The sequence below is a fragment of the Calonectris borealis genome, chromosome W (assembly GCF_964195595.1).
Source record: "Calonectris borealis chromosome W, bCalBor7.hap1.2, whole genome shotgun sequence".
Taxonomy (NCBI): Eukaryota; Metazoa; Chordata; class Aves; order Procellariiformes; family Procellariidae; genus Calonectris; species Calonectris borealis.
In genome coordinates, this window is record NC_134351.1 from 42,099,969 (window position 1) to 42,127,181 (window position 27,213).

General features: G+C 42.4%; 1 protein-coding gene across 1 annotated transcript; it reads left to right on the top strand.

The window, feature by feature from the left end:
- Positions 1 to 2,770: 2,770 nt before the first annotated feature.
- On the top strand, positions 2,771 to 27,213 carry LOC142075069 (betaine--homocysteine S-methyltransferase 1). The gene is made up of 8 exons (XM_075136074.1): positions 2,771 to 2,841; positions 6,876 to 7,008; positions 17,904 to 18,022; positions 20,996 to 21,187; positions 21,783 to 21,930; positions 22,834 to 23,016; positions 26,483 to 26,711; positions 26,996 to 27,213. Exons 1-8 carry the CDS (start codon positions 2,803 to 2,805, stop codon positions 27,168 to 27,170), a joined length of 1,218 nt encoding a protein of 405 aa, XP_074992175.1. The 5' UTR covers positions 2,771 to 2,802; the 3' UTR covers positions 27,171 to 27,213.

Sequence of the window (27,213 nt, forward strand, 5' to 3'; positions counted from 1 at the left end):
TGCATGTTGTGCACCAGTATGTCCATGTGATTAGCATTATTATAGGAGGTGTCCCCACCTGTCATCATTACATGTATGTCTTTTTACTTCTTTTCCTTAGAGTACAGGCAAACATTGAGCCTTAAAAAACCCACAGTGTACAGTTGTTAGCTTTGCTCCTCCAAGATTTTATGTAATGTCAGTGGTGGCAGGAAAGAAAGCTCTTGTCTCTAACAAGAATCAATTTCTGGGACAGTAATATTCTCTGAGAACTGGACACTGATGCTGCTTCTTGATCATCTCTCTTTCAAGATGGCACATATATAAAAAACAATTACACATACAATAATGCAAAATTTCACATTTCTGGTTTATGCATGCCAGTGCAACCACTTCCAATGATAAAGTCTGCAGTATAAACTAGATTACTTTAGAAATAAAACCTTAAGTTTAAAAAGTTCAAGTTAAACTAAAATTTAAAGTCTAAATCCAGTTAACTGCCAAAAATGTATAATATTAACAGTTACCTTACAGTAATTTCAAAATACAGTATTTGTCCCAATTTTTACAAATGAGAAAAGTGTACTATGGATAGCTGAACCAACTTTTCAAAACTCATACAGCAAATCTATACAGAACTCAGTGCTAAAGTTTGGATCTATAAAATAACCAAGATAGTTAATCTCTGGAAAGCCAGGGAATATAAGGGTAATGAAACTTCTACCACCATTAGATATACAAACTGCTGTTAATCTGAGAGATTAACAAAACATTTCTTACTGCATGCCAAGTAGATCCTGCAGTGAGCTCAGATTTTTCCAGTAGAACAACATCCTTCAAGCCAGCCTTAGCTAAGTGATAGGCTAGACTCACACCAACGCGACTACCTCCAATGATCACTGTCTGCTCTATCTTTCCCCAAGAAAGGATATGGGGTTTCTCTCCTGGGAAAAAAACATTACAGACAGTTCCAAAAAGACAGTTGCACTTTTGTTTACAGCTCCAATCATAATATAACTTGGTCCCTGCTTGGGAGTCTAAGTGACACACCTGACTTAAAACCTAACCTGGTCACTCTTCTTTTAAAGTAAATGTTCTTAAAGAGTCATATACATAAACATAAACAGATCAGGAAATTTATCCAAATTTTAAAAAGCCATTTTTTTGGATGTAAAACAAGGTAGGACCTCTTAGTACAGCAGCAGTACAAACTACTGTGAAACCACAGTATCTCTCCCTTCAGGACAGTTAATCAATACTCACTTAATTTTATCTCCCCCTCCTTGTACATTTGCTTTTGCAACTCCTCTGGCAAAAGGCTATCTAATGTGTAACTAGTCTTCCACCCATCCTCCACTCAGAAATCAAAGCTATTAGTTGTATGTATTATGAATGAAGATCTTATAAAATAATATGACATTTTAAACGCAAATGCAGGAGGAATATACACCATGCTTATTCACCACGTGGCAACGAATGAAAAGGAAAATAAATGGGAGCACTGGACACCACAGGTTTTCTGTATTTGACCCATACACACTTGCACATGTTCTTTTTTGAGATTACATATTAATTTTTGCAAGTTAACAGTAACCTGTTTACTAGCCAGATGTGAGACACGCCAGATCCTCTATTGAATTTTATGTGGCACATGTTAATCAAGGTCAAGCATGGAGGGTTTTCTCATGCTTCTTTTATGCTTTGAATTTGAGACGTCTTCACCTGACTTTCAGCTCTTTTCAAACCTTTTCTTTCAAACCCAGGAGCCTGGTAAGAATCCAGGGAGTACCTTTCCTGTGAACTATACGGTTCACCCAGATGTTTGCTCGTGCCAGTTAAAATAGGTCATTTTGTGCTCATCGATATGGCCCAGAACACAACAGGAGGGTTCTCTCTATACCACGTCAGCTACTCACCCCGGACTGAGTCTGGTCTTTGACAGAGAAATGCGAGGCACCTCCTGCCCACAGGGAGAGGCCTTCGCGGCCCGGTGACCCTGACCGGCACCTGGTGGAGCACTGCAGGCCGGCAGAAGGAGCTGCATTCCCCTTACCACCTTCCCCCCACGCCCCCCGCCAGGTAGCTTTACACTTCTGGGGCCGCGCCCTGGGGCAGCGCCGCCCGCGCGGAGGCCACGCGCTGAGAGCCGTGACCGTTAACGGCTCCTCTGCCAGCACCTCCCCACCGCATCCCGCCCGGAGCTCCTCACCGCCCCCCCGCCCAGCCCGGCCCGTCCCGCGGGACCGCACTCACCGCCCCTGGGTGCCCACGCCGCCGCCGAGGGGCCGCAGGGCAGCCGCGGCGGGGGGGTCGGGCCGGCCGCCGCGGCGGGCCGGCCGCAGCCGTCGCAAGGCTCTCCGCAGCACCGCACTCATCCCGCGCACAGCCCTCCCGCGGCAGGGATGGAGAGCGCTGGCTCTGCGCCTCTCCCGGCAGCGACGAGCTCCTGTTCCCGCCGCCCGGCCAGGCCCTGCCTCCGCTGAGCCCAGCCCTCACGGAAGAGAGCGCCGGCCAGCCCCTTGGCTGAGAAGGCAGCCCGGGGGAGCTACCGGGCGCCTCACGATCCCCACCCCCAGCGCTCGTCCCCGAGCCAGGCGGGGGCAGGGGCGGGGGCGGGAGGGCGCGGGGCAGCCCCGGGCCGTGCCAAGGCGCCCCGCGGGGGTCAGCGGCCGGGCCGGCCGTGGGTGTCGCCCGCAGCGCTGCCCACCGCGGCCCGCCTCCTCCACGGGTTATAAAAGTGCGGGCTGAACGCTCGGGGTATCTTCTGCTTCGTGCCGAGTCGTCTGGGTAGTCTCGGGCAGCCAGCGTCCCTCGGCGAGGAAAATGCTGCCGATCGGGAAGACCACGAAACAGGGCAAAAGGGTAATTCCCCCACCTCCCTCCCCCGCTCAGCCCTGGTCCCCTGCTCCCGGCGGGCCCGTTCCGCCCCGCTGTCCGGCGTGGGGGCAGCGGCGGGCGCTGGGAGAGGTGCCCCCGCCGCGGTGCGGGCGCTGCCCCAGCGGGACCACGCGGTAGGGAAGAGGCAGCCCCGCGCCGGTGCTGCGGGGCGCGCAGGCGGGGAGCGGCGGGAGCTTCCCACCGGCACAGGGCAGAGCTCGGCTCTGGGCCGGGCTGGGGCCCCGCTGTGCCCGGCCGCCTCTCCCGCCCCCTCGGGGTCCTGCCCGGAGGCTTTCCTGGGGAGCTGCTGCAAAACTGGCACAACCCGCAAACCGCACTTGTTAACCTCCAAGTAAGGTACTCGGTATTTCTGCGGGTAAGGGCATCTTGTGAAAAGCTAAAGTAAAGACATAATAACTATACCTATTCAGCATCAAGCCATTAAAGACATTTGGAGACCATTATGAGATAGACAGATAGATTAGATTTGAACTTAATGCTGTAACAGCTCATAGAATCTTGATTTCTCTCAACACATAGATTGGAGCCACCAAAGTTCAAAATCATTTTGCTTAATATAATTTGATATGCAAACTAAGCAGTGCTCACAACACATTAAAATTGTAAATATTGTAAGCATAAACCTTCATTGGATGGGATTTTTGTCTCCAGTGTCCTGCCAACTCTATTTAAAAGCCCCAAATTGCTCTTCCCTTGATTTATATGACTGAATACCAACAGTGTTTGTAATATGAGTGCAGTCTCCAATATATGCATGCCCTTTGCACTCTCATTTAGCTAAAGAAATAAGCCAGTATAAAAAGTTATTCAAGGCATCAGCCATTCTGGCCATTAAGATAAACATTTGAGCAATGTCTAAATCAAACTCTCTGACATACACCAGTACTGCTACCCTGCACTGCTGCTTGGGAGGGTCAGTGGAATCACATATTCCACCTTCTGTTCGGAAGGACAGTATTATTAATAGGACACTTCTTACTCAGAACTGTTTTAGTTGTTTTTATATGTAGCATATAAGTCTAGAGTAAGAGAACAGAAGGATATGGGAAGAAGTCTATGAACTCTAGGCCTTTCAGGTAGATCAGTTATAAAGGAAGGAGGTGGGGAGGTATTTGTTCTGCTTCTTATTTTTTGGCACATACTCATGCCACCTAACTTCAGACACCTAGCAGAAGGCAATTGCCCTAGGTTCTCCTACAGGCAATGGACAGAGATAAGCCTTTCTTGAGGGCTCACTTAAGATCTGAATAGTTATTTTGAGATGCTTTTTTCTCTCCACCGATGGAAAGATAGGATATAGGTAGACCAAGCAGGCTTTTCACTTATATGGTTCAGTTACATTCCTAAAGTTGGTTGGGGGAATATCTTCATACAGTCATTTGCACTCCTTCCATGGATAGATGTATGGACTGTGGTGCAACTTCGTTCATGGTAGCAAAAGTGAAGCAGTGAAAAGATGGCTCAAAAAAGCCTTGGTTAGCTTTTTACAGATACTATTTCTTGTTATTTAATACCAGATCTGTGTACTACCAGATCACCTGACAGTACAATTTTGATCTGGATTGGGCATGAGCACACAGTTGTAGTTCTCCGGGGCAGAACAAAACAATGTTGATGCTGAACTTATGCTAGCTATATGCTGGTTGAACCAAGGGTATTTTATCCAGTATAGATAAAGTAAAAAAGGTGTGAAGAGATGATATCAGACCTATAATAAAGTCTGTAAAAAAGTTATTTCCATTTTGAGCCAATCTGAACTGACAAAGTAAGTTTAAGTACTTTGTGCTTTATAGTTATGTCACCTGCTATTAGATGCCCTGATGCTAGGTTTGATATATCACAATATATTATATATTAAGATACCACAATCTATTCAGTCATGGCTTATGTTGCTTCTGTGTGTCAAAAGTGAAGATTATTTTAAAGTGCAGTTTAAAAAAGCTAGTACTGTGAAGGAAAACTGCTGTTAAATCCTAGAAGTGACTTTAAAAAGAAAAAAACCTGTTGATTGTAGTGCATTTAAATATAATATCTATATATTATGTCAACATGTATCTATTGTAATGTAATGTAATCTTCAGTTAACAAGCAACAACTGAGGTTGCTTGTACATTCAAGTTTTTTTTTTTCCTCTGCACTCCTGTTCTCTGCATATTAAACTTCTGAAGCAGACTCTGTCTGTAAAAGATTCCTTGGCAGGCAGAGGAAGCAGGGACTCAACCAGTGATCCCTTGGGTGCCTTTCTCTGTCCCCATTTGAGGCATTCTGTTATAACTGCAAATTAGTTAATTGCAAGCACAATCTTTACAAAGCCTCCTGACATTTACACTTACAACAGAATTGCCCTAATAGACAGGCATGACTTGTAGACTCATTGAAAATTACTGAGTTTTGGAGATTGAGTATTGTAGATTGAGTTTTGCCCCGGTCCTGCTGAAATAAAGATAAAAGCTTGCACTCTTTCTTAAAGTTGTAAAGTTAATCAGGTCAATATTTTGGCAAGTCCACAATGTGCAATGTAATGTGATGCAGACATCTGCAAGCCAACACTTGGCCAAGCTCATATATCTGCACAGCAGCACTGTGAAGAGAAGCCCCATCACCTTGCTGCCATGTCAGTGCCTGAGCCAAAAATGCAGACCCTCTCAGCCAGGCTTTGTAGCCTCCAAGTAGCCTTACACTGCTATGCTTGGTACTGGAACTGGCATAGTTGGCACAGTGCTCCTTCTTGTTGGAAAGGCTTACTCTCATCCTGCCTAAAGGGCGGTGCTGAGATGTCATAAGTGTTTGTCTTTCCTGGATGTATGGTGTGAGATAATTGAATTAATGAAGGAGAAATTATCAAGAAAGATAATCTACTAAAGGTTGGAGGCTAATTGTTAAAAAACCCCTCCTCTCAACACAAAAACCACACTCAACTATGTCCACAAGGCTTTTTTTCCTACTCCCTCGAATTTCATCTACTGAAACGCTAGTATGCCATCAGGAAAAGGTAACTATGGACAGCAATTTCAGTCTTACCTTTGATTTTTTTAATCTTTTTTTTCTGTACCCACTACATTTGTTAATGTAATGGGTCTGCATTCATCCACTTTTTAAAGTCAAATAGAACTATGGTTGTAATCTACTGGCAGAATTTAGTACTATTTAGTATAATCGCAAGGTACTTTTTTGAAAATTTGAACAATCCAATGAAGCAATGAAAGGAATACAAAAAATAATATATATTAGGTACAATCAATATATTTTGTACTCATGTTTTTCATTTTACAAAAAAAAAAAAATTACCACTTTCCTTGTGTTAGCATGGAGTTCAAGGCAGAAGCAAGGTGCTGTAAGGTTTGTAATTTGGCATCTTAAAACATTTCTGGGCTGTGCAAAACAAGCAGGATTTTCATTCATTTTGTAAGTCTAGGTAAGGAAATCCAGGCTAGTGAAAAGTCTGTCAGAAAATGGAGGCCAGCATTTTGAGATGTGTCTTATTTGCTAGGAAAATGTTACATGCTTACTTTTTTGATGCTTGTTGTGCCATCTTGTGTCACAAGCTACTTGTGCTGAGGCTCTGTCAAGATGGCATTTGTAGCTAAAGAGCAAATGAGCTAATAAAGAGGTCAGTGATACTAGTGTTTCATTTTAAAAAGTTTCACATATATTTTACAGGAGAATTTGAGACTGTGTTTTACTTTCATAGGAATGGAATTGGACCATTGACTTCTAGTTCTGGGGACTATATCTCTGGAATACAATAAACTGACTAATGAAAAGCCTTATGTAATATATATGCATATATTAAAGCCTTATGTTGTAAAACAGATCACCTACCATTCTTTAAAGAGAATTTCAAGAAGGAAATTGATTACTTATTGTTATTATGTCAAAGATGTTTCTGGTAGCCCACAAATAATTATATCTGCTTTGCAAATACAGGAAATGGCAACAAAGGAAGCCTACAAAACTGAAGAACTGTAATTATTAACCTTTCTTCCTGCTTTCTTCAGGGTATTCTAGAGCGCTTAGATGCTGGAGAAATTGTGATTGGAGATGGAGGATTTGTCTTTGCTCTTGAAAAGAGGGGATATGTAAAAGCTGGGCCTTGGACTCCTGAAGCAACAGTAGAACACCCAGAGGCAGGTCAGTTTTACTGGGAAATGGTAATTCTATAGTGAAGGTAAACATGGTTGGATAAATAATAAATATATAGGAACTTGTAGTGGGTTGCTTGACAATGTAGAATTACACACTGTTAAGAATAGCCTAAGAATCTATAGACCAAATGCTTATCTTCCCCCTTATTCTTGCTCTAACACCGGTCAAAAGCAGTTGGCTGGGAAAGAATGAGTAGTGTAAACATATAGTGATACCTCTCTAGAATGCTCTCCCAGTCTTCAATAATTTGTAACCCAGGGACTTTTTGACCCAGATATGGTATCTTTGTATTTAATAACACTCAGTGATTTCTCTCTCATTGACTTGTCCAGTCTGTCCTTGAGCTGATATAAAATTTATCATTCACAACATCTTGTGACAAAGAATTCTGCAGTTAACTATCTGTTTTGTTGTGTTCTGACCATTATACATGAATATAGTTTGTTTATTAATTCTTTCAGGAAAACAGCAGCTTTTAATAAACAATGGCATGGAAGAGTATTTAATATATCTGGCTCCACTGTGAAATGGGGAATGATAAACCTCATAAGAACCTAAGAATTGCAATAAAACTGCATCAGTTGCTGTGCCAAGGGTGTTACCTCAACTTCTGCCTATCCCATTTAATGGAGTGACTCTCTACAGTGGAGGGGGACAAAATGAGCAATCATTCTATGCCTTACAGCATAAAGATTATAGTGTTTAGCATAAATAGTGCAAAAGCAGGTGCTATTATCTATTTATGTATGTTTCATTACAATAAAGCATTTGCCCTAGTAATATCATGTGCAGTTAATCCCACAAGCCAATTCAGAATGTCCTGGGTAAAAAATTTTCTTTGTTCTGTCTTAAGTGTATGTCCTTCCAAATTAGTCTTTTTCCTCTATAAAGGGGGAAGAAGGAAGAAGAGGGGAAGGAGAAAGAGAGAGAGAGATCTTAGCCCTCTGTATTACATTGCTTTGTACACCTTACCTATTTTTTCCCCTAATCTTTCTCAGCCTTCAAGTGTCACTTAGGGTCATGGACAGCCTTAGATAATGCAGTGCTCCAGCAAAGGTTTAAAGGGTGATGACCTAATTTGTTGAACCTCATCTCCCAAAAATACATCCCATCACCTCTCTCTTTCTCTTCACCTGTACTTTTTTCTGCCCCTGCACATTCCATCTTACAAATCATAGCACTTATCCCATGCTCTTTATTTCCCCTTTGCTTATTTCTTTTGCACCTCAAAAGTCCTTGACCCTCTCCACATGTCCTCTCGGGAAGTGTAGGTCTCAGTCCATGGGGAATGCAAGACATTGCCTTACATGGAGGCAGTTGCAGATGGCTTAAATAGGCTAAATTGGCACACAGATTTGTTTAAAATAAGTGATCAGTAGTCATAGGTTAGAGCCCAGCCTTCTAAGAATTGCTACTGATTTGCTAGAACATATTGCTCATGTCTGTAACATAGTTATAACACTTTTATAAGCCCTTTATAGGCTATTTATAAATACACCCTTAACTGGAAATGTGTTAGTTTCTTTTAGTGCAGTGTGCTGCCTCCCCTCCATTACTGCTCTTTGCTCCTGCATGCTCAAGGGTCATGTTACTTTGAAAGCAGGTGTAAAGAACAGAAGGAGCAACTGGCTGAGCCAGCTGGTGTAAAAAACCATACAACTACCAGACCTTCTTGTCTTTGTAAGGAAGGAGGGAGGTTCTGAGAATGCAGCAAGGAATGATGGAGAAAAAAAAAGAAAGAAAAAAAAAAAGCGAGTTGAAGGCCATTATCTCCATTACAAGAGAGGAGAAGTTTTGCCAGACTGACAAGTTTAGAAATGAGATCTAAATATTTCTTCTGAGCCAGATCAGGTGTCTGAGCTACTGCTCTGTACTGAGCAATATGCATATGCACTTACTGCCCCCATCTCCTGTTAGCTTAAGTCTGTGTCTTTTGTGAAATGTCCAACTCATGGTGGATTGAAATGAAAACTCAGTGTTGTATGTCTGACTCCTAAAATGCATCAAATTGTTAATAATTGTTTAGCCTCATATGCGGCTGTTATCCCCATTTCTCAAATAGTGGAGGAAAACACAGCTTCAGTAACATGCTAGAAGTCACACAAGAAGTAAATTACAGAGTGGTTTGGGTTTTTGATAGTGTCATGCAGACTGCTGTGGGCTTGATAATACTAACAGTGTATTCTAGCAGTAAAAATGATTTGCCTGGGATTGAATGAGATTCAGGCTGATACTTTACTTATAATGCTATTCTTTCCCTCCAAATGTAGACCCATTCAAGAGTCTGCTGTTCACATACCTGATATAGTTTGGGATATCAAGTTCCTTATTCATATGTGTTAGATTATGTTTCATTTGCCTACCTATGTCACCATCCTTATTCACACAAATCCCAAGCATTCTTCTAGGAATGCAAGAACCATATTTAAAGAGCACTAACCATGGGGGTAAATAAATCTAGTTTATTATGGAAATGTCATAAAGCATTTGTGAAAATATTTGTAGATTAATTTTTTCCTTTTCCCATTTCCTGACTAGTGTTCATCAGTGCTTTTTCATGGGGGAGAACAGAAAAACAAACTACAGAACACTAGAAACATACACAGTCCTTTTAGTTGGGGTCAATAGCCTATTTTAATGCTGTAGGAAAAAGAATACTCTCTGCACTAGGAATGTTTTGACTGCGTAAAGGTTGTAAAACTGAAATTTGATCCTGATAGTTCAGGCAAATTCCAGGGACTTTTTGAACTGTAGCTCTGCTAGAATCTATGTTCCTGGATAGTTCTTTGTGACTGCTGTGTTAAATCACAGTGTGGTTACCCAAAGCTGTAATTAGAAATGAAATACTGTACTAGTAGAGAAAAGCAAGGGACACTACACTGTTCCTTCACTGAAAGCAGATGTGCTTGCGTGTATGTAGATTGACTCTAGCAACTCAAACTACTGTTCGAGCTTCTCTGGCATAGAAGGCTGTGTTTGTTGTAGCTGAAGGCAGTAATTTTATTCTCATGACACATTCACATGTTTCCCTAATGACACAGATTGTCTGTAGACAATGAGGTATGATAAACCAAGACTTCAGGAAAACTTTTCCAAACGTCTGCCATAGAAACTGCGGTGTTCTCATGTCTCTATACAATACCTAGGGAATAAATTATTCCTGTATTTGCTATAAGCTGTTGAGCCTTTTAACTCTGTTTTACATGATCAGTAGTGTTCTAGAAATTATTATAATTATTGTTTTGTGGGTATACATATAAAATAAATTGACAGCTCCTGTTCTGTTCCTACTGTGGCAATTGCAGTGTACTGCTTACAGCGATGAAGTCAGAACTACCTACTGTTAGAGAGCCTGCTTCAAAAGTCCTAATATAGGAAACTTGTCTATTAAAAGTAATGCCAACCTTTCTTTCAAAAGAAGTGTTGACTCTGTAGTAAAATCATCATGTCCTAGTTTCGGCTGGGATAGGGTTAAATTTCTTCCTAGTGCTGTGTTTTGGATTTAGTATGAGGAGAATGTTGATAACACACTGATGTTTTCAGTTGTTGCTAAGTGCCCTCCTAGTCCAAGGACAGCTCCCGTGCCTACTGACTGAGCTAGGTACACAAGATGGGAGGGAACATAATCAGGACAGCCAGCCCAGCTGGCTAATGGGGTATTCCATACCATGTGACGTCATGCTCAGTATATGAATGGTAGGCGTGTTACAGGAAGTACCGATCGCTACTTGGTTATCGGTCAGCGTGGGTGGTGAGCAATTGCATTGTGCATCACTCATTTTGTATATTCTATCATTATTTATTATCATTATTTTCCCTCTTCTGTTCTATTAAACTGTCTTTATCTCAACCCACGAGTTTTTCTCACTCCTACCCTTCCGATTCTCTCCACGTCCCACTGTGGGGGCAGGGGGAGTGAATGAGCGGCTGCGTGGTATTTGGCTGCCTGCCAGATTAAACCACGACAGTCCTTTTTGGCGCCCAACGTGGGGCTCAAAGGATTGAGATAACGATAGATCTGACCAAAGTGTGTTAAGGAAAAATTGTTATAAGCATCCATTATATTGATTGATCACAATGTTGATGTATTGGCTGTCAAAGTTGTAGGGCTGGCTCTCAATGTTGGGTCATGTAATACCTTGCTTGCAGTATATGTTCCCTTTTGTGCTGTTTATCATTATTCGGAACTGGGCCAAGATTATCACTTTGCTGCTGTTTTATGAGGTGATAAAATCATTGGTCATAAGTCTAATCTGGTATCTGTACTCACCACTGCCGTCATCTCTGTACCTCGGGAACCACCTCTTAGAAATTATTGGTAATTGCACTTGTTTCGCCTCGGAGAATGAATTTAAGGGGGAGACAGGATGGGACACTTTCTCCCACTTGTTCATCTTCCCTTCCATATCGTCAGAAACTCCTTTTTCTTCTCTCCTCTTCACGAAGATGTCCACAATATTCCCTGAGAATTTTGAATATCCTTGGGATGTTCAAACAAGCATGATCATATTGCTATGTCTCCTGAATGTGGTTCAGGCCTTGTTTAGGGTTAAACAACTATGCAGGAATACTGTCCAGAGATCAACCCTCAGGAACAAGAAAAGAGGGAGGGCAAGCGGCGGTGCCTCATCGGGGCGGGCGGAGCGGCGAGTCTCGGGGGCAGCTACAGACACGGTGGCTACTCAAAACCCCACGACAGGCACTGCGGCTACTCCAACCCCCACGACAACCCCTGTGGCTACTCAAACCCCGGCAACAGTCACCGTAGCTTCTCCAACCCCTGCGACAGGCACTGCAGCCACTCAAACTCCAGCAACAGTCACTACAGTCACTCCAACCCCCATGACAAGCACTGCAGCTACCCAAACCCCAGCAACAGGCACTACAGCTGAACTAGAGGACCAACCCTTGCTAGTATCCGTTGCCCCTGTACAGAAGAGGAAATCTTGGAAGCGGAGGTCAGGTCGTTTAGAAAGGGATGGTGGAAGAGCAGGGACATCACGAGGAGAGGAGGAGGAAGAGGAAGAACTCATAAACGAGACGGAAACCACCCGATCCCTATCCCTGAGTGAGCTGCGAGATATGCGGAAAGATTTCAGCCGACGTCCAGGCGAGCACATTGTTACCTGGCTGCTCCGATGCTGGGATAATGGGGCCAGTAGCCTGGAATTAGAGGGGAAAGAAGCCAAACAGCTGGGATCCCTCGCTAGGGAAGGGGGCATTGACAAAGCAATTGGAAAAGGGACACAGGCCCTCAGCCTCTGGAGGCGACTCCTGTCAGGCGTGAAGGAAGATGTTATATATCGCCCAAGCAAATGGACCACTATGGAGAGAGGTATCCAGTGTCTGAGAGAACTAGGTGTGCTGGAGGTAGTTTATAGTGACCTGGACGATGACCAAACACCCAAAGATCCAGATGAAGTCCAGTGCACGCGACCCATGTGGCGGAAATTACTACGGAGCGCACCAGCGTCATATGCCAGTTCGTTGGCAGTACTGTGCTGGAAAGAGGAAGAAGCACCAAGGGTAGATGAGTTGGTTAGCAATCTCCGGGAATATGTAGAAACTGTCTCCTCCTCCCTTGTCTCAGCTGTGGAGAAACTGTCCCGGGAGGTCCAGCAACTCAAAGACGATAGGTCCTATTCTCCACCTGTATGGACCAGTATCTCAGCCATTAAGGGTCAGCGTTCTTCTGCTCAAGAGAGAGGATATAGAAAGTACACACCACGGGGCACCCTGTGGTTTTACCTGCGTGACCACGGAGAGGACATGAGGCAGTGGGATGGAAAACCTACCTTCATCCTAGAGGCACGGGTACGTGAGTTGCAAGGAAAAACAATCACACAAGGGGATTCTCTCAGGAAAAATGCTGCTCCAGTTTTCAGGAAAAACCTGTCTCACGACGGTCCAGTTTCCAGTGAACAGTTCCCCAGACAGAGTAGAAGGGCTGATCTTACTTTGGATTGTAATGAAGGAATTCTTGACTCATGTTTGCAAGAAGTGAGAAACAGATCTTATGACCAGGACTAGAGGGGCCCTGCCTCCGGCCAGGTGGAGGAAAGGGACAACCGGGTTTACTGGACTGTGTGGATTCGATGGCCTGGCACATCAGACCCACAGGAGTATAAGGCTCTCGTAGACACTGGTGCACAGTGTACCCTGATGCCATCAAGCTATAAAGGGGCAGAACCCATTTGTATTTCTGGAGTGACAGGGGGATCCCAAGAGTTAACTGTATTGGAGGCCGAAGTGAGCCTGACCGGGAATGAGTGGCAGAAGCACCCCATTGTGACTGGCCCAGAGGGTCTGTGCATCCTTGGCATAGACTACCTCAGGAGAGGGTATTTCAAGGACCCAAAAGGGTACCGGTGGGCTTTTGGTATATCTGCCCTGGAGACGGACGAAATTAAACAGCTGTCCACCTTGCCCGGTCTCTCAGAGGACCCTTCTGTTGTGGGGTTGTTGAGGGTTGAAGAACAGCAGGTACCAATCACTACCACAACAGTGCACCGGCGACAATATCGCACCAACCAAGACTCCCTGATCCCCATCCATAAGCTGATTTGTCGACTGGAGACCCAAGGAGTGATCAGCAAGACTCGCTCACCCTTTAACAGTCCCATATGGCCAGTGCGAAAGTCTAATGGAGAGTGGAGACTAACAGTAGACTACCGTGGCCTGAACGAAGTCACGCCGCCACTGAGTGCTGCCGTGCCGGACATGCTAGAACTTCAATACGAAGTGGAATCAAAGGCAGCCAAGTGGTACGCCACAACTGACATTGCTAATGCGTTCTTCTCCATCCCTTTGGCGGCAGAGTGCAGGCCACAGTTTGCTTTCACTTGGAGGGGTGTCCAGTACACCTGGAACCAACTGCCCCAGGGGTGGAAACACAGCCCTACCATTTGCCATGGACTGATCCACACCGCACTGGAACAGGGTGAGGCTCCGGAACATCTGCAGTACATTGATGACATCATTGTATGGGGCAACACAGCAGAAGAAGTTTTTGAGAAAGGGGAGAGAATAGTCCAAATCCTTCTGAAGGCTGGTTTTGCCATAAAACGAAGTAAGGTCAAGGGTCCTGCACAGGAGATCCAGTTTTTAGGAATAAAATGGCAAGATGGACATCGTCAGATCCCAATGGATGTGATCAACAAAATAACAGCCATGTCCCCACTAACTAGCAAAAGGGAAACACAAGCTTTCTTAGGCGTTGTGGGCTTTTGGAGAATGCATATTCCAGATTACAGCCTGATTGTAAGCTCCCTCTATCAAGTGACTCGGAAGAAGAACGATTTCAAATGGGGCCCTGAGCAACAACAAGCCTTTGAACAAATTAAACAGGAGATAGTTCATGCAGTAGCCCTTGGGCCAGCCCGGGCAGGACAAGATGTCAAGAATGTGCTCTACACCGCAGCTGGGGAGAATGGCCCTACTTGGAGCCTCTGGCAGAAAGCACCAGGGGAGACTCGAGGTCGACCCTTAGGGTTCTGGAGTCGGGGATACAGAGGATCCGAGGCCCACTACACTCCAACTGAGAAGGAGATATTGGCAGCACATGAAGAGATTAGAGCTGCTTCGGAAGTGGTTGGTACTGAAGCACAGCTCCTCCTGGCACCCCGACTGCCGGTGCTGGGCTGGATGTTCAAAGGGAGTGTCCCCTCTACACATCATGCAACCGATGCTACGTGGAGTAAGTGGGTCACACTGATCACACAACGGGCCTGAATAGGAAACCCCAGTCGCCCAGGAATCTTGGAAGTGATCACGAACTGGCCAGCAGGCAAAGATTTTGGAATATCCCCAGAGGAGGAGGTGACGCATGCTGAAGAGGCCCCACTGTATAATAAAGTACCAGAAAATGAGAAGCAATATGCCCTGTTCACTGATGGGTCCTGTCACCTTGTGGGGAAGCATCGGAGGTGGAAAGTTGCTGTATGGAGTCCTATACGCCAAGTTGCAGAAACTGCTGAAGGAGAAGGTGAGTCGAGCCAGTTTGCAGAGGTGAAAGCCATCCAGCTGGCCTTGGACATTGCTGAACGAGAAAAATGGCCAGTACTTTATCTCTATACTGACTCATGGATGGTGGCAAAAGCCCTGTGGGGGTGGTTGCAGCAGTGGAAGCAGAACAACTGGCAGCGCAGAGGTAAACCCATCTGGGCTGCCCCATTGGGGCAAGATATTGCTGCCCGAGTAGAGAACCTGGTTGTAAAAGTACATCACGTAGATGCTCACGTACCCAAGCATCAGGCCACTGAAGAACATCAAAACCACCAGCAGGTGGACCAGGCTGCTAAGATTGAAGTGGCTCAGGTGGATCTGGACTGGCAACATAAGGGTGAATTATTTATAGCTCTGTGGGCCCATGATGCCTCAGGGCCATCAAGGAAGAGATGCAACATATAGATGGGCTTGTGATCGAGGGGTGGACTTAACCATGGACGCTATTGCACAGGTTATCCATGAATGTGAAACATGCACTGCAATCAAACAAGACAAGCGAGTAAAGCCTCTCCGGTATGGAGGATGATGGTTGAAATACAAATATGGGGAGGCCTGGCAGATTGATTATATCACACTCCCACAAACCCGACACGGCAAGCGCTATGTGCTCACCATGGTGGAAGCAACCACCGGATGGCTGGAAACATATCCCGTGCCCCATGCCACTGCCCGGAACACCATCCTGGGCCTTGAAAAGTAAGTCCTGTGGCGACATGGCACCCCAGAAAGAATTGAGTCAGACAACGGGACTCATTTCCGAAACACCCTCATAGACACCTGGGCCAAAGAGCATGGCATTGAGTGGGTCTATCACATCCCCTACCATGCACCAGCCTCCGGGAAAATCGAACGATACAACGGGCTGCTAAAGACTACGCTGAGGGCAATGGGTGGTGGGACATTCAAGCATTGGGACACACATTTAGCAAAAGCCACCTGGTTCGTCAACACTAGGGGATCTGTTAATCGAGCTGGCCCTGCCCAATCAAGACTCTTACGTACTGTAGATGGAGATAAAGTCCGTGTCGTGCACATAAGAAATATGCTGGGGAAGACAGTCTGGCTTACTCCTGCCTCTGGCAAGGGAAAACCCATCCGTGGGATTGCTTTTGCTCAAGGACCTGGGTTCACTTGGTGGGTGATGCGAAAGGATGGGCAGGTCCGTTGTGTACCTCAAGGGGATTTGATTTTGGGTGAAAATAGCCAATGAACTGAATTGTATGATGTCAATTGTTATATGATATTGTATATCATTATTTCTATGGTTGCTATCAATGGTATAGCAGTGAAAATCACCCAGATTAATGAAGAATGAACTAACTCCGATGAAACCGAGCAAAGTGCAACGATGATAGAACTGGACGAGCGCAGCAGTACCGAAATGAGAACTGGCTTCAGGACGCAACAGCCCAACACCACACACCATCTCTCCTGCCCTGCAAGACTTTTATGACAGATGGAGCTCAAAGTCGTGGACTAAATGAACTCAATGGACATTTTAAAGGGATAGACTAAGGGAATGATATCTGTGTGTGCATATATATATATGTATATATAAAAAGAAAGATAGTGGTGATTAATTGAAATGTATTGAAAAAATGTGAGACCTAAGCATAACGTAAATGGTATGGAATAAGGGGTGGATACTGTCCTAGTTTCGGCTGGGATAGGGTTAAATTTCTTCCTAGTGCTGTGTTTTGGATTTAGTATGAGGAGAATGTTGATAACACACTGATGTTTTCAGTTGTTGCTAAGTGCCCTCCTAGTCCAAGGACAGCTCCCGTGCCTACTGACTGAGCTAGGTACACAAGATGGGAGGGAACATAATCAGGACAGCCAGCCCAGCTGGCTAATGGGGTATTCCATACCATGTGACGTCATGCTCAGTATATGAATGGTAGGCGTGATCCAGGAAGTACCGATCGCTACTTGGTTATCGGTCAGCGTGGGTGGTGAGCAATTGCATTGTGCATCACTCATTTTGTATATTTTATCATTATCATTATTATTTTCCCTTTTTCTGTTCTATTAAACTGTCTTTATCTCAACCCACGAGTTTTTCTCACTCTTACCCTTCCGATTCTCTCCCTGTCCCACTGGGGGGTGGGGGGAGTGAGTGAGCGGCTGCGTGGTATTTGGCTGCCTGCCAGATTAAACCACGACAGCTGACTTGTGAGAAGAATTAAGTCTGTATTGCAATTCACTTTTCTGGAGCAACCAATCATCTTTTAATTAAGCTGTATTTAGCAAAATAAAGCTTTGGTCTTGGCTGACTAGACTCAGCTAGAGTTTTGTAGGAAGAGAAAACTAGAAAGTACAAAATAGAGGAGGTAATGGAACACTGTATTCTTCCATATAAATATCATCTTGTCCTTTCATTTGTTGCTACGATATTTTCTTGTTTTCTTCTTCATAGTCTAGAAGCTAAGAAACTATGGCTTTTTCATTTGATCTTTTTGTCTGGTATTCCTTGTTATGCTTTCATGTTCTTTTGCCAGATGTCTGCTTTCCCTTCCTAAACCACTATGCAGTTCTGTAAAGTGAAATTGGGAGGTCTGAAGGACTGCAGAAAGTAGAAGATAGGCAAGGTGGCATACAAAACTGAATCTACTGATGAACTAAATAGAAATCTTCAGTCATTCTTAGCAGAGAATAACTAAGGAGAAAGTTTTCTACCTAATGTTCTAAGAGTGGGAAGAAAGGAATTCTACGCAGACTGGGGTACTGCTTCTACTCTCTCATAATGGCTCTTCTAGTAAACGCAGTATCACTTCTTTTACAGTAACATTAATTCAATAAACATTTAGTTTTGGGATAACAATAGTAATAACTGTACCAAGCATCTCTTCTTTGCCTCTTTTAATTCTTTGCAGTTCGTCAGCTTCACCGGGAATTCCTCAGAGCTGGATCCAATGTTCTGCAGACATTCACCTTTTATGCCAGTGAGGACAAACTAGAGAACAGGGGCAATTATGTAGCTGAGAAAATAAGCGTGAGTAAAATACTATTTTGATGGAGATATGAAATAAGTGGATTCATTTCAAAAGGTTTAATAGAAAGAATTATCGAGTATTTTCACAGTTTGTCATAACAGTTTTGGTTATATTTGAGGACCAAAGAATGAGATAATGCAATTTCAGAATTTGGAATAGTAAGAAAGACAAGGTTAAAGGAGAAAAAATAACAAAATGGGGCAAGGATGAAGAGAGGAAAAAGGATACCCTCATCTTATTTTTCCCATCTGAGGAGATAGTTTACTGCAGTTTTGATACAAAGTATAGGGAGGACTAAATGCACAGAGAGCAAAATCAATTGAAAAAAAGAAATGCTTTAACATCCAGAGAAACAAATCAACTGCAAAAATGGTGAAGAATCCTAGAGAATAATGACTGGCTAATAAGAACTGAATGTTTTTTAGGACCATGTCTTCAATAAAGTAACAACTAAAAAATCCAAGGTATACGCTGTGGTCAGTATTCCCCTTCTCATGTGTAAGGGTAATCTGATACAGTAACAGAAGTACCATGTTGGTGTTTTCTTACCCCCTACACAGAGGAGTTGTAGGATGTTGGGTGCCTTCACTAGATGCAGGCCCCATCTCCACTGGGACTTCTGGCACAAACATTTCTAGATAGTTCCTTTGAGACTAGAAGATTTGTCATTGGGTGTTTTCTCTGATCCTTTCCCCTTTGGTCCTATTGTCTATTTCAGCCTATGGAAAATAGAGAAGGTTCTCCAGGGAGCAGAGAGGAAGGAATATCTTTATTTCTGTGAAGATATCCCAAGTCAGAAACTAGTACAATCTGGACACTAGGGAAACGCTTGAGGCTTAATTAAGAGGTTGAGACATTAAAATGTCGTATGACCAAATTTATCTGAAATGCTGTACCTTTACATTCAATAGATGCAACATTGAAATGTCTGAAGTGGTAGTCCCAGAAACACAGTGCCTCTGGAACAAGCCATGCTGCAACTCTTGCTGCCATGAAAAATGATAAGAGGGGCTGGGAAAGCAACTGGAAACTGGAATGCATTGCAGCAAAACTTTCAAGATTGATTTGCTGCCAGTTCTAGAAGCAGTTTCCTCCAGGCTCTAACTGGTTTATGGCTCCAGCTCCTGGTGTTCCCAAACATGTACTTGAGCACAAGTGCAAATGGAAGACACTCTGTCAGCAATAGCCTTAAAAATCAGCTGGGTGTTTTGAGGCAACCATGGAAAACTTCAGCTGAGAGAAACCTATGTAGATTCTAAGTAGCCCATGGGCCACAAAGAAACCTGCTCTAATCAGTACTTGTTATCTATCCCAAATAATGATTCTTTTCCAAAAATCTATTTTTCCCAGCTTAACCTCTTTCACAAGCTGTTCTAGTCATCCTGATTTAGGTATACAGGTGTCGCGAATGAGTGGTTTAGAGGCTGCTTAAAGAATCACCATCAAAGGTATTAGCAGAAAGTGATTTTAATAGAGATTTATAAAGGTGCGACCTAACAGAGTTCGATGGCAAGGTTCTCTCTATTACTTATTACACAGATTAAACATATAAAGGAAAATCATGTTATGTCTAAGGGTTTATATCTTAGGGATTGTTTATATCTTAGGGATTATATGTGTTTAGCAGCAGTCTAGGGTTCATTCACGGTTTTAGCAGCACTTAATCATTAACTAATCATTAACAAACTTTAGCAGCACTTAATCATTAATTTAATATTTATGAAGTAAGTGTTAGTAGAGTCTACTACAATCACAACTTAATTACAGATTATGCTTACTGTTAGTTCACACACACAGACAGAAATATATATATATAAAAAAATGTACAAAAGGTATCTGTTAAAAATTCCCCTCGAGTTCGGTGAAGAAATATTCACGTAAAATGTCTCGGCATTTCTCAATGGACGAGGGTTGAGCCTCGAGAAGTGAAGAGTTTCAGCCCAGGCCCCGTCAGATGACTGGCCTCCGAATATTGCCGGTTCAAGACGTTGCAAGCTCTGAGAGGCGTCCCACTCAGAGGGAGATGCTGGGCGCAGCCCGCTGCGGTCCTGGAGAGCTCAAAGGGCCTCACTTAGGACCACTGTTTATAGGTTCGCAAGATGGTTGGCTTTAGTCATCCGTAAATTTCCATCCTGGCCACAGTCCCGGGTGGTAATTACTAAAAAATTCTCAAGGTTTCAGTGTTGTTCTACTTGACACCTGGGCCAGGCAGCAGGAGTACGTTCCCAGCTCAGATATGCAGAGTTTCTGATACAGTCAAGGAGTGCTCAACCGCCAGACTCAGTACACCAAGACCGAGGTTTCATGGAAATTTCTGAGACCAACAAGTGGCCCAGGAGAGGGGGGAGAAAATGCACCACCACAACAGGGAATGTGTCTTTCAGTCTAGGTGATTAATTAATCATATATAGTGATAAGTTTCCCTTTACTATTCTTAAATTGGTAACTTTAACATCAGATAATTAATAATATCTTTTTAAAAATGCCTTAAATAACTCTATATCAATATTATATCTTAAATTTTGAAAATTATCAAAATACTAAAATACATTAAAAAATAGAATGAAAAATCAATTGAAATTCCTACTTTTTTTTCCCACCCACAAAATCTCAGAATAGAAGCATACACATAAGTGTAACTAACTTATTTTCTAAGAGGCAAAAAAATTCTGATTCACACCAAATATTTGCTTTTTATAGACTATTTGTGTAAGATGTATTAAAGGTAATATGTTTTTGTATTAGGATTTGATAATATGATAACTTATAGGTGGCAAAAAATTTGTTTCTTAATGTTTGTTATTTTTTGAAAGATGCTGATCTTCCTATTCAATATTATAAAACAATACATTTAAATTATAAATGAATATGAAGAAGTCATTATGGCTTTTGACTCTTTTGTCCTTTTTGTGCTCCAAAATTACATGCATATCTCTGACCAGGTAAAAATGATGTAATCTATATTCATACAGTGCCAGAAAGTGAATGAAGCTGCTTGTGACATTGCAAGAGAAGTGGCTAATGAAGGCGATGCTTTAGTGGCTGGAGGAGTCAGTCAAACGCCGTCATACTTAAGTTGCAAGGATAAAGCAGAGGTTAAAGCAGCCTTTCGAAAGCAACTAGATGTCTTTATGAAGAAGAATGTGGACTTCCTAATTGCAGAGGTAAATCTGTAAAAAAGTACATGCCTTCAACTGGCACAGTGTGTTAACTTTAAGATGTCTAGTCTACTTTAGGGAATACAAGTATATATTGCTTCCTCCTTTAAAATTTTCTGTTATACTTTTATTCCAGTAGAATCAGATATTTTTCTAAATGCACAGCAGTATCTGCAAGCATCCTAGAATAGGACCTTGAACCCTAAATTTCTATCTCCGTCAAGTCAAATTCTGTACCAGTACAAAGAGGATAGATTAATGTGATCTTGATTAGTTCCTATTTCCTCCTGTACTCCGTAAGCAATCAACCTATGGTGACTTTTCTAGATGAAAATAGTTCTTTGGGGATAAATCCCTGATTAACCCCCTGTATGGGCATTCTTATTCTGAAACATGAGTATCTTTATTTTGGATTTAGTTTTACTTACTGACTTTTTAAAATCCTTTGTTAACTGTGTGGTCAGTGAACTCAATTGAATTCTGTTAGTGTAAATCAGAAAAGAATCAAGTCATTGTATTGCTGGTGAATTTGGGGTCTGGATTAATGTATTTATGCTTCATCTCCAAGAAACAAAAGTGGTCCAATTTTAATTTCTTTCAGTATTTTGAACATGTTGAAGAAGCTGTCTGGGCTGTTGAAGTCCTAAAAGAATCTGGGAAGCCAGTTGCAGCTACGATGTGCATTGGTCCAGAAGGAGACATGCATGGCGTGCCCCCTGGACAATGTGCTGTCCAACTGGTAAAGGCTGGTAAGAATCTGTTTTAATCTGCCCTTTAAAAGTATGGAACAAAGTCAAGTCCTTAATCATTGAGATAAATGGATGTGTATCTCAAGTAGATAGCTTCCCAATTATATCTGATAAAAGTTTTGAGCCTGTGGAAGAGTTTCTATGTGTACTTTACTAGAGCAGTCTTGTAAAAAAAGTATGAAAATGCAGCTATAAAATCCTTAATAACCAGGATGGTATTGGGAGCAATAGCCACAGGCAGCTGATACTGAGTAGAACAAAATCCTAAAACTATTCAAATTTGATTACAGACCCAGCCCCAAATTCTGGGCTCAGAATTATGAAACATAAGCAGAATCCAAAGCCGCCTTTGATTCTCTCCTCATGTTTTTAGAAATGCGTGGAGCACAGTTCAAATCCAGGATGAGATAATAAGAGGATGAAAAAATTAATCTTTTTGCCTATCAAAGGCTGTGTTTTCTGCAGGACAAAGGGAAGGGCAGAAGGAATTAATCAGGGGCGTGATGGATCGTACAGGGGTTTTATTATATCTGTTCTGAACTATTCTTTTCCTTTGGAGTTAAAAGTTGAAATCCAAAGGCAGAACCTGTGTTAGGAACCTGTTAGCTATTTGCATATATGGTTGTACATAATCAGTATACACTGATTGAGCACTGATGAGAAAAGCAACTGCATGAGGGTGGGAGATGTGATTCATCATCAGGAAGGTAAAGAAGAGTGCAACTGAGATGTAAATGGAATGATCAGCCTCAGGAGAGTTGAGGCTGGCTCTAACCCAACTACTTTGTGTTCATAGTGCTGGTGTACAGATGGATTGCTCTGCTTATGGAGTGCTATGGCTAAGAACTTTCACCTCCCGCTTCCTGGGGAGATGTGACTTGAAGTTATTTATTTTCCTCCTAGGTGCTTCTATTGTTGGAGTCAACTGCCATTTTGACCCAGATACCTCCCTGGAAACTGTGAAACTGATGAAAGACGGCTTGCAGGCTGCTAAACTGAAAGCCCACCTGATGTCCCAACCACTTGCTTTCCATACACCTGATTGTGGGAAGCAGGGATTTATTGATCTTCCAGAATTTCCCTTTGGTAAGACAAGGGTATCTTTTCTTTTTTAATTTATTTATTTTCTGTTCCTTTTTTTCCCCCAGCTTTTAGCAAAGCTGAAACTGCAAGGCATCCTCTTGTACAATAGGATCAGTCTCAATTATCCTATCTGGCATTCTGCATAGAGGGATTGGGTTAAAGATCATCCACATAGTTAGAGTATTTCAGTAGTATCACAGCATGTGACTGAAAGTGAAATTATGATGAAAACAGTTAAAGTGCCACAACCTAAACTCAATTAAAAAAAAAGTAGTTTTTCCTCATGCTATAGAACCTTGTTCAGGACAGCTGTAAAATAGCCCAAAGAAATTAACAAGAGCAAATACACTAAAACCAACCCAGACTTTAAATGCCTTTGGACTGGAGCTCCCCAGCATTCTCAGTTGTGACATCTATCCCATGAGATAGATGGATCCATGCAGAGCTGGATCATTAGTATAGGTGCATGATTCTTGCACTCATAATGGTTCAGTCTTGCAAGTGTAACTGTCTAACATAAGTGAGATTAGAGAGAAACCAGAAGAGGGAATATGTTCTTTGATGTTGCTTACAAATGGATTAGCAGTTTGGAGGTGGATTCATCACTCGTATGCTCAGGAGAAATTCTATAAAGACTGAAAGATTCAGCCACTTTATGTGTATATAAGGCTTGTGTATTTAGGACTTATTTCCACCTGGGATGTAGAAGGTCACATCCTCTTAAGATAAGAGGACAAAATCAGCCTAAACATTTTAAAATTGATTAGAAAAATGCCTTCATTTTCAGGTATCATACATTCTTCTTTTCAAGATCAGCCTATAAAATAAGGTATTAAAACAACTGAAACTTGAATTTTTAGCAAAAAAAAAAAAAGATAGATGTGATTTTCAGGAAGATCTTTTTTTTAAAAATTCCTCTCTCTACGTAAATGAAGGAAAAAATAAAGCATGAGCCTGAGGCATTCATTAGATGATAATAACATGTCTGGGTTCTGAAAATATTCTGGGATGTTTAAAAGTGTCAGGAACTCATTTATCCTATTCATTCCTTCATATAACTCCTCTGATTGCAAGCAAAAATGATAGAACAGATGCAGTAAGTAATCAAGTGAATTGAAGGATTCACTCTTTGGTTTGTTATGGTTCTTGGCTTGTATGTTATAAGCAAACTGTATGAGATGTCAGTTTTCAGAAATTTCATGAGTCAATTGGAGAAGCCTGGTTCTGTGAATGTTTTCAATACCCAGAAGGAGCAACTGATCACTTGATAGCAGATAAGCAGATTGGTAAATCATTGTTAAACTGACCCAGTTAACTCTGGTTTTTGTGGAAGGCAATATGCACAAAGAGGCATTTAGATATTCAAAGTGTACATAACCTCTGTACAGGCCAACAAGATCTCTGTTTCTAGAAAAGCATTGGCTATGTTGTACTGGCGAACTTCAGCATCTAGATACCAGCAGTATTTATTTATCTTTAGAATTTTTTCCAGTTTTCTGTGTTTTCCCTTCTGTGTTACTGCAATTGCTCTCAAATGTCACCAGTTAAGCAAGGACAATGTTTTAGACAGAAATGTCCTGGTCAGTCAAAGCATACCAAATTATCTCAAGAGTAGATGTATAGAGGGGCTAAATCTAGGAGCACATTACAATCTTCTTATCAGAAGTTGATGAAAATTTCAATCATCTCTTTTTACTGTAAATGTTAACATAAACTGTTAAGCTAGAGATATTTAATTCTGAATAAAGCCAAGAAAAATGCTGTACATTGACAGGCATGGAAAATAGAATGTTAGTCATTTTTGGGAGGGGGGGAAAAAACCCACAAAACGTGATCTATGTGGCAACTTCTTTTCATAGCATACTGCTTGTTTTCAATCACCATGTTTCACCACGTGTGGCCAGTTCTTATGGCGGAGTCTATCCATGTTTCTTCAGAGAGGTTAGGTTGGTGCTGTCCTTATGCTCCTGAAGCACAAGGACTGATTGTGACAGGGTGGGTGATGGAGAAGACAGGGAAACACCCTATACTGTTTTCCTGGAGTTTAGTTGCTTATATGGGTATAAATTGAGTGCAAGATGCTGCATTCTTACTGTTGATTGTTTTGTATCAATTTTGCATTAGCTTTTTAATGATATATGAGAGGCAAGGAAATCGTGAATTGGTGCTTCTGATGCTTTCTCTCACATCTACAGGACTGTACACAAACTTACTTTTATTTAAACAGCTTTCTAAGATAGCTTAATCTGGTTTTCCTTCTGATATTAGACCATCTATTTTTTCTTTGTCCAGTTTTTCCCTCCGAGACCAATAATTTTCTGTTTAAGAACATTTCATTTCTTTCCTTCTGTTTTTTATTTTCTGAACCTGTCTCTTTAACTACTCACTGGACTTTGAGCAGATCTGCTTTGCATCACCTTCTTGCATATTAGGCATTTCTGGGACAGGATGTAGGGAGAAGAATCCTACCTCTCTGCTGTAGTGCTGGAGCCTTACTACCTCACCACGGCTTCTTTGCCCAGCGGAATGTTCAGTGCCCAGACATCATGCTGCACTCTCCTCATAACCAAGCTGGTTCATCTCCTGCAGATGTGCATAAAGAAGTGGGAGGATTTTTATTCCTTTATTCCTTCAAGTTTCTTCTCCAGTCCCTGGTCTTTTCTTTCCAGTTCTGCAACTCTTGTGCCTCCTTCCCTTTGAGGTGTGCTTTTCCTTGTTCTTCTCACTTTCTATTCCTTTCCTTCCACACGTCTTTCCTCTCAGCTCTGGTGTCCCTCCACTCTGCTCACCACAACCTGCAACAGGGAGAGGGATTCAAAAGAAAGGTTGCATCTTAGCCATCCTAAGTCATCTACATACAGAACTTTCCACAAGGAAGGAAGTGGCTTGAGGCAGCAAACTGCTTATGGATGGGGTTATAACTAAGTAAGGGATGGGCTAAGAAATAGCTACAGATCCCAGCTGTCAGTGAAACAACTGTCTGCCATTAGCTGATCATGGAAAAAAGTGTAGTAAGCATTCCTGAGGAATAATAAGCAGGCTTACTCCTGTTGCAGGTAGGCCGATACCTTCTCCTTTCACAGATTAGAGTACTGTAATCAGATTTCCCAGATATTGATTGTTCATTAAGAACTCTTTGGAATTGTGGGCATAACATTGAAAGTACTCCAATACTCCAGCTAAGAACTCTGGCAGAATGGCAAGCATGTGATCAGTCTCAGAAGATATTAGGTGCTGTTTTGCAAAGCCAAATAAGCTTACAACAAGCATAGCTCAGCAAAGCATAACAGAATTTAAAAGCTAGACTTCTAAAAGTTTGTATCATTAATTCTAGCTCAGACAGCTCAAACATCTACATCTACAACCAGTTTTGCAAACAGTGTGCAAGTGTCTCAACAATGTGATTTTGTACAAAAAAACGTGGTGAAATGGAGCATGGTGAAAATTTAAGATATGAATGTCTTTGCAGGTCTGGAGCCAAGAGTTGTAACTAGATGGGATATTCAAAAATATGCAAGAAAGGCCTATGACTTAGGAATTCATTTCATCGGAGGCTGCTGTGGATTTGAGCCATATCACATCCGAGCAATAGCTGAGGAGCTGGCTCCTGAAAGAGGATTTTTGCCAGAAGCTTCTGAGAAACATGGTAGCTGGGGCAATAGCCTGAGCATGCATACCAAACCCTGGGTCAGAGCAAGGTATATATATCTGAACTGGAAAGCACACCAACATACTCCTTCCAAAGGCTTACGTTGGTCCATGCAGCAGACTGGCTTAACCAATATGGAGGTCTAAATATAACCGTAAACATTCTGTGTTAATAATTTTGAAGAATTAAATCTGATCTGGGAGCAGTGAAAGGGGTGAAGGGGCAGTAGGAGAGCTCCAAAAATTCTCATCCCTCTTCAAAATGAAGATTTGGTCTGAATTAATGTGAAAGCAATTGATGAAAGTTTTGTAATATTTCCTTTTCTTTCTTTAGGGCAAGAAAAGAATACTGGGAGAATCTGAGGCCTGCTTCAGGCAGGCCATATTGTCCTTCAGTCTCAAAGCCAGATGGCTGGGGAGTGACCAAAGGAGCCAGGGAGCTGATGCAACAGAAAGAAGCAACAAGTGAACAACAGCTGAAAGAGCTCTTCCAGAAACAGAAGTTCTAATCCACTGCAGTTGTCTAAATGTTAGAATTATTTATCTACAGAC

Coding starts and splice junctions, on each gene's coding strand:
- LOC142075069 (XM_075136074.1), top strand. CDS start 2,803: ATGCTGCCGATCGGGAAGACCACGAAACAGGGCAAAAGG. Junction 2,842..6,875: donor CCACGAAACAGGGCAAAAGG/GTAATTCCCCCA, acceptor TGCTTTCTTCAG/GGTATTCTAGAGCGCTTAGA. Junction 7,009..17,903: donor AGTAGAACACCCAGAGGCAG/GTCAGTTTTACT, acceptor AATTCTTTGCAG/TTCGTCAGCTTCACCGGGAA.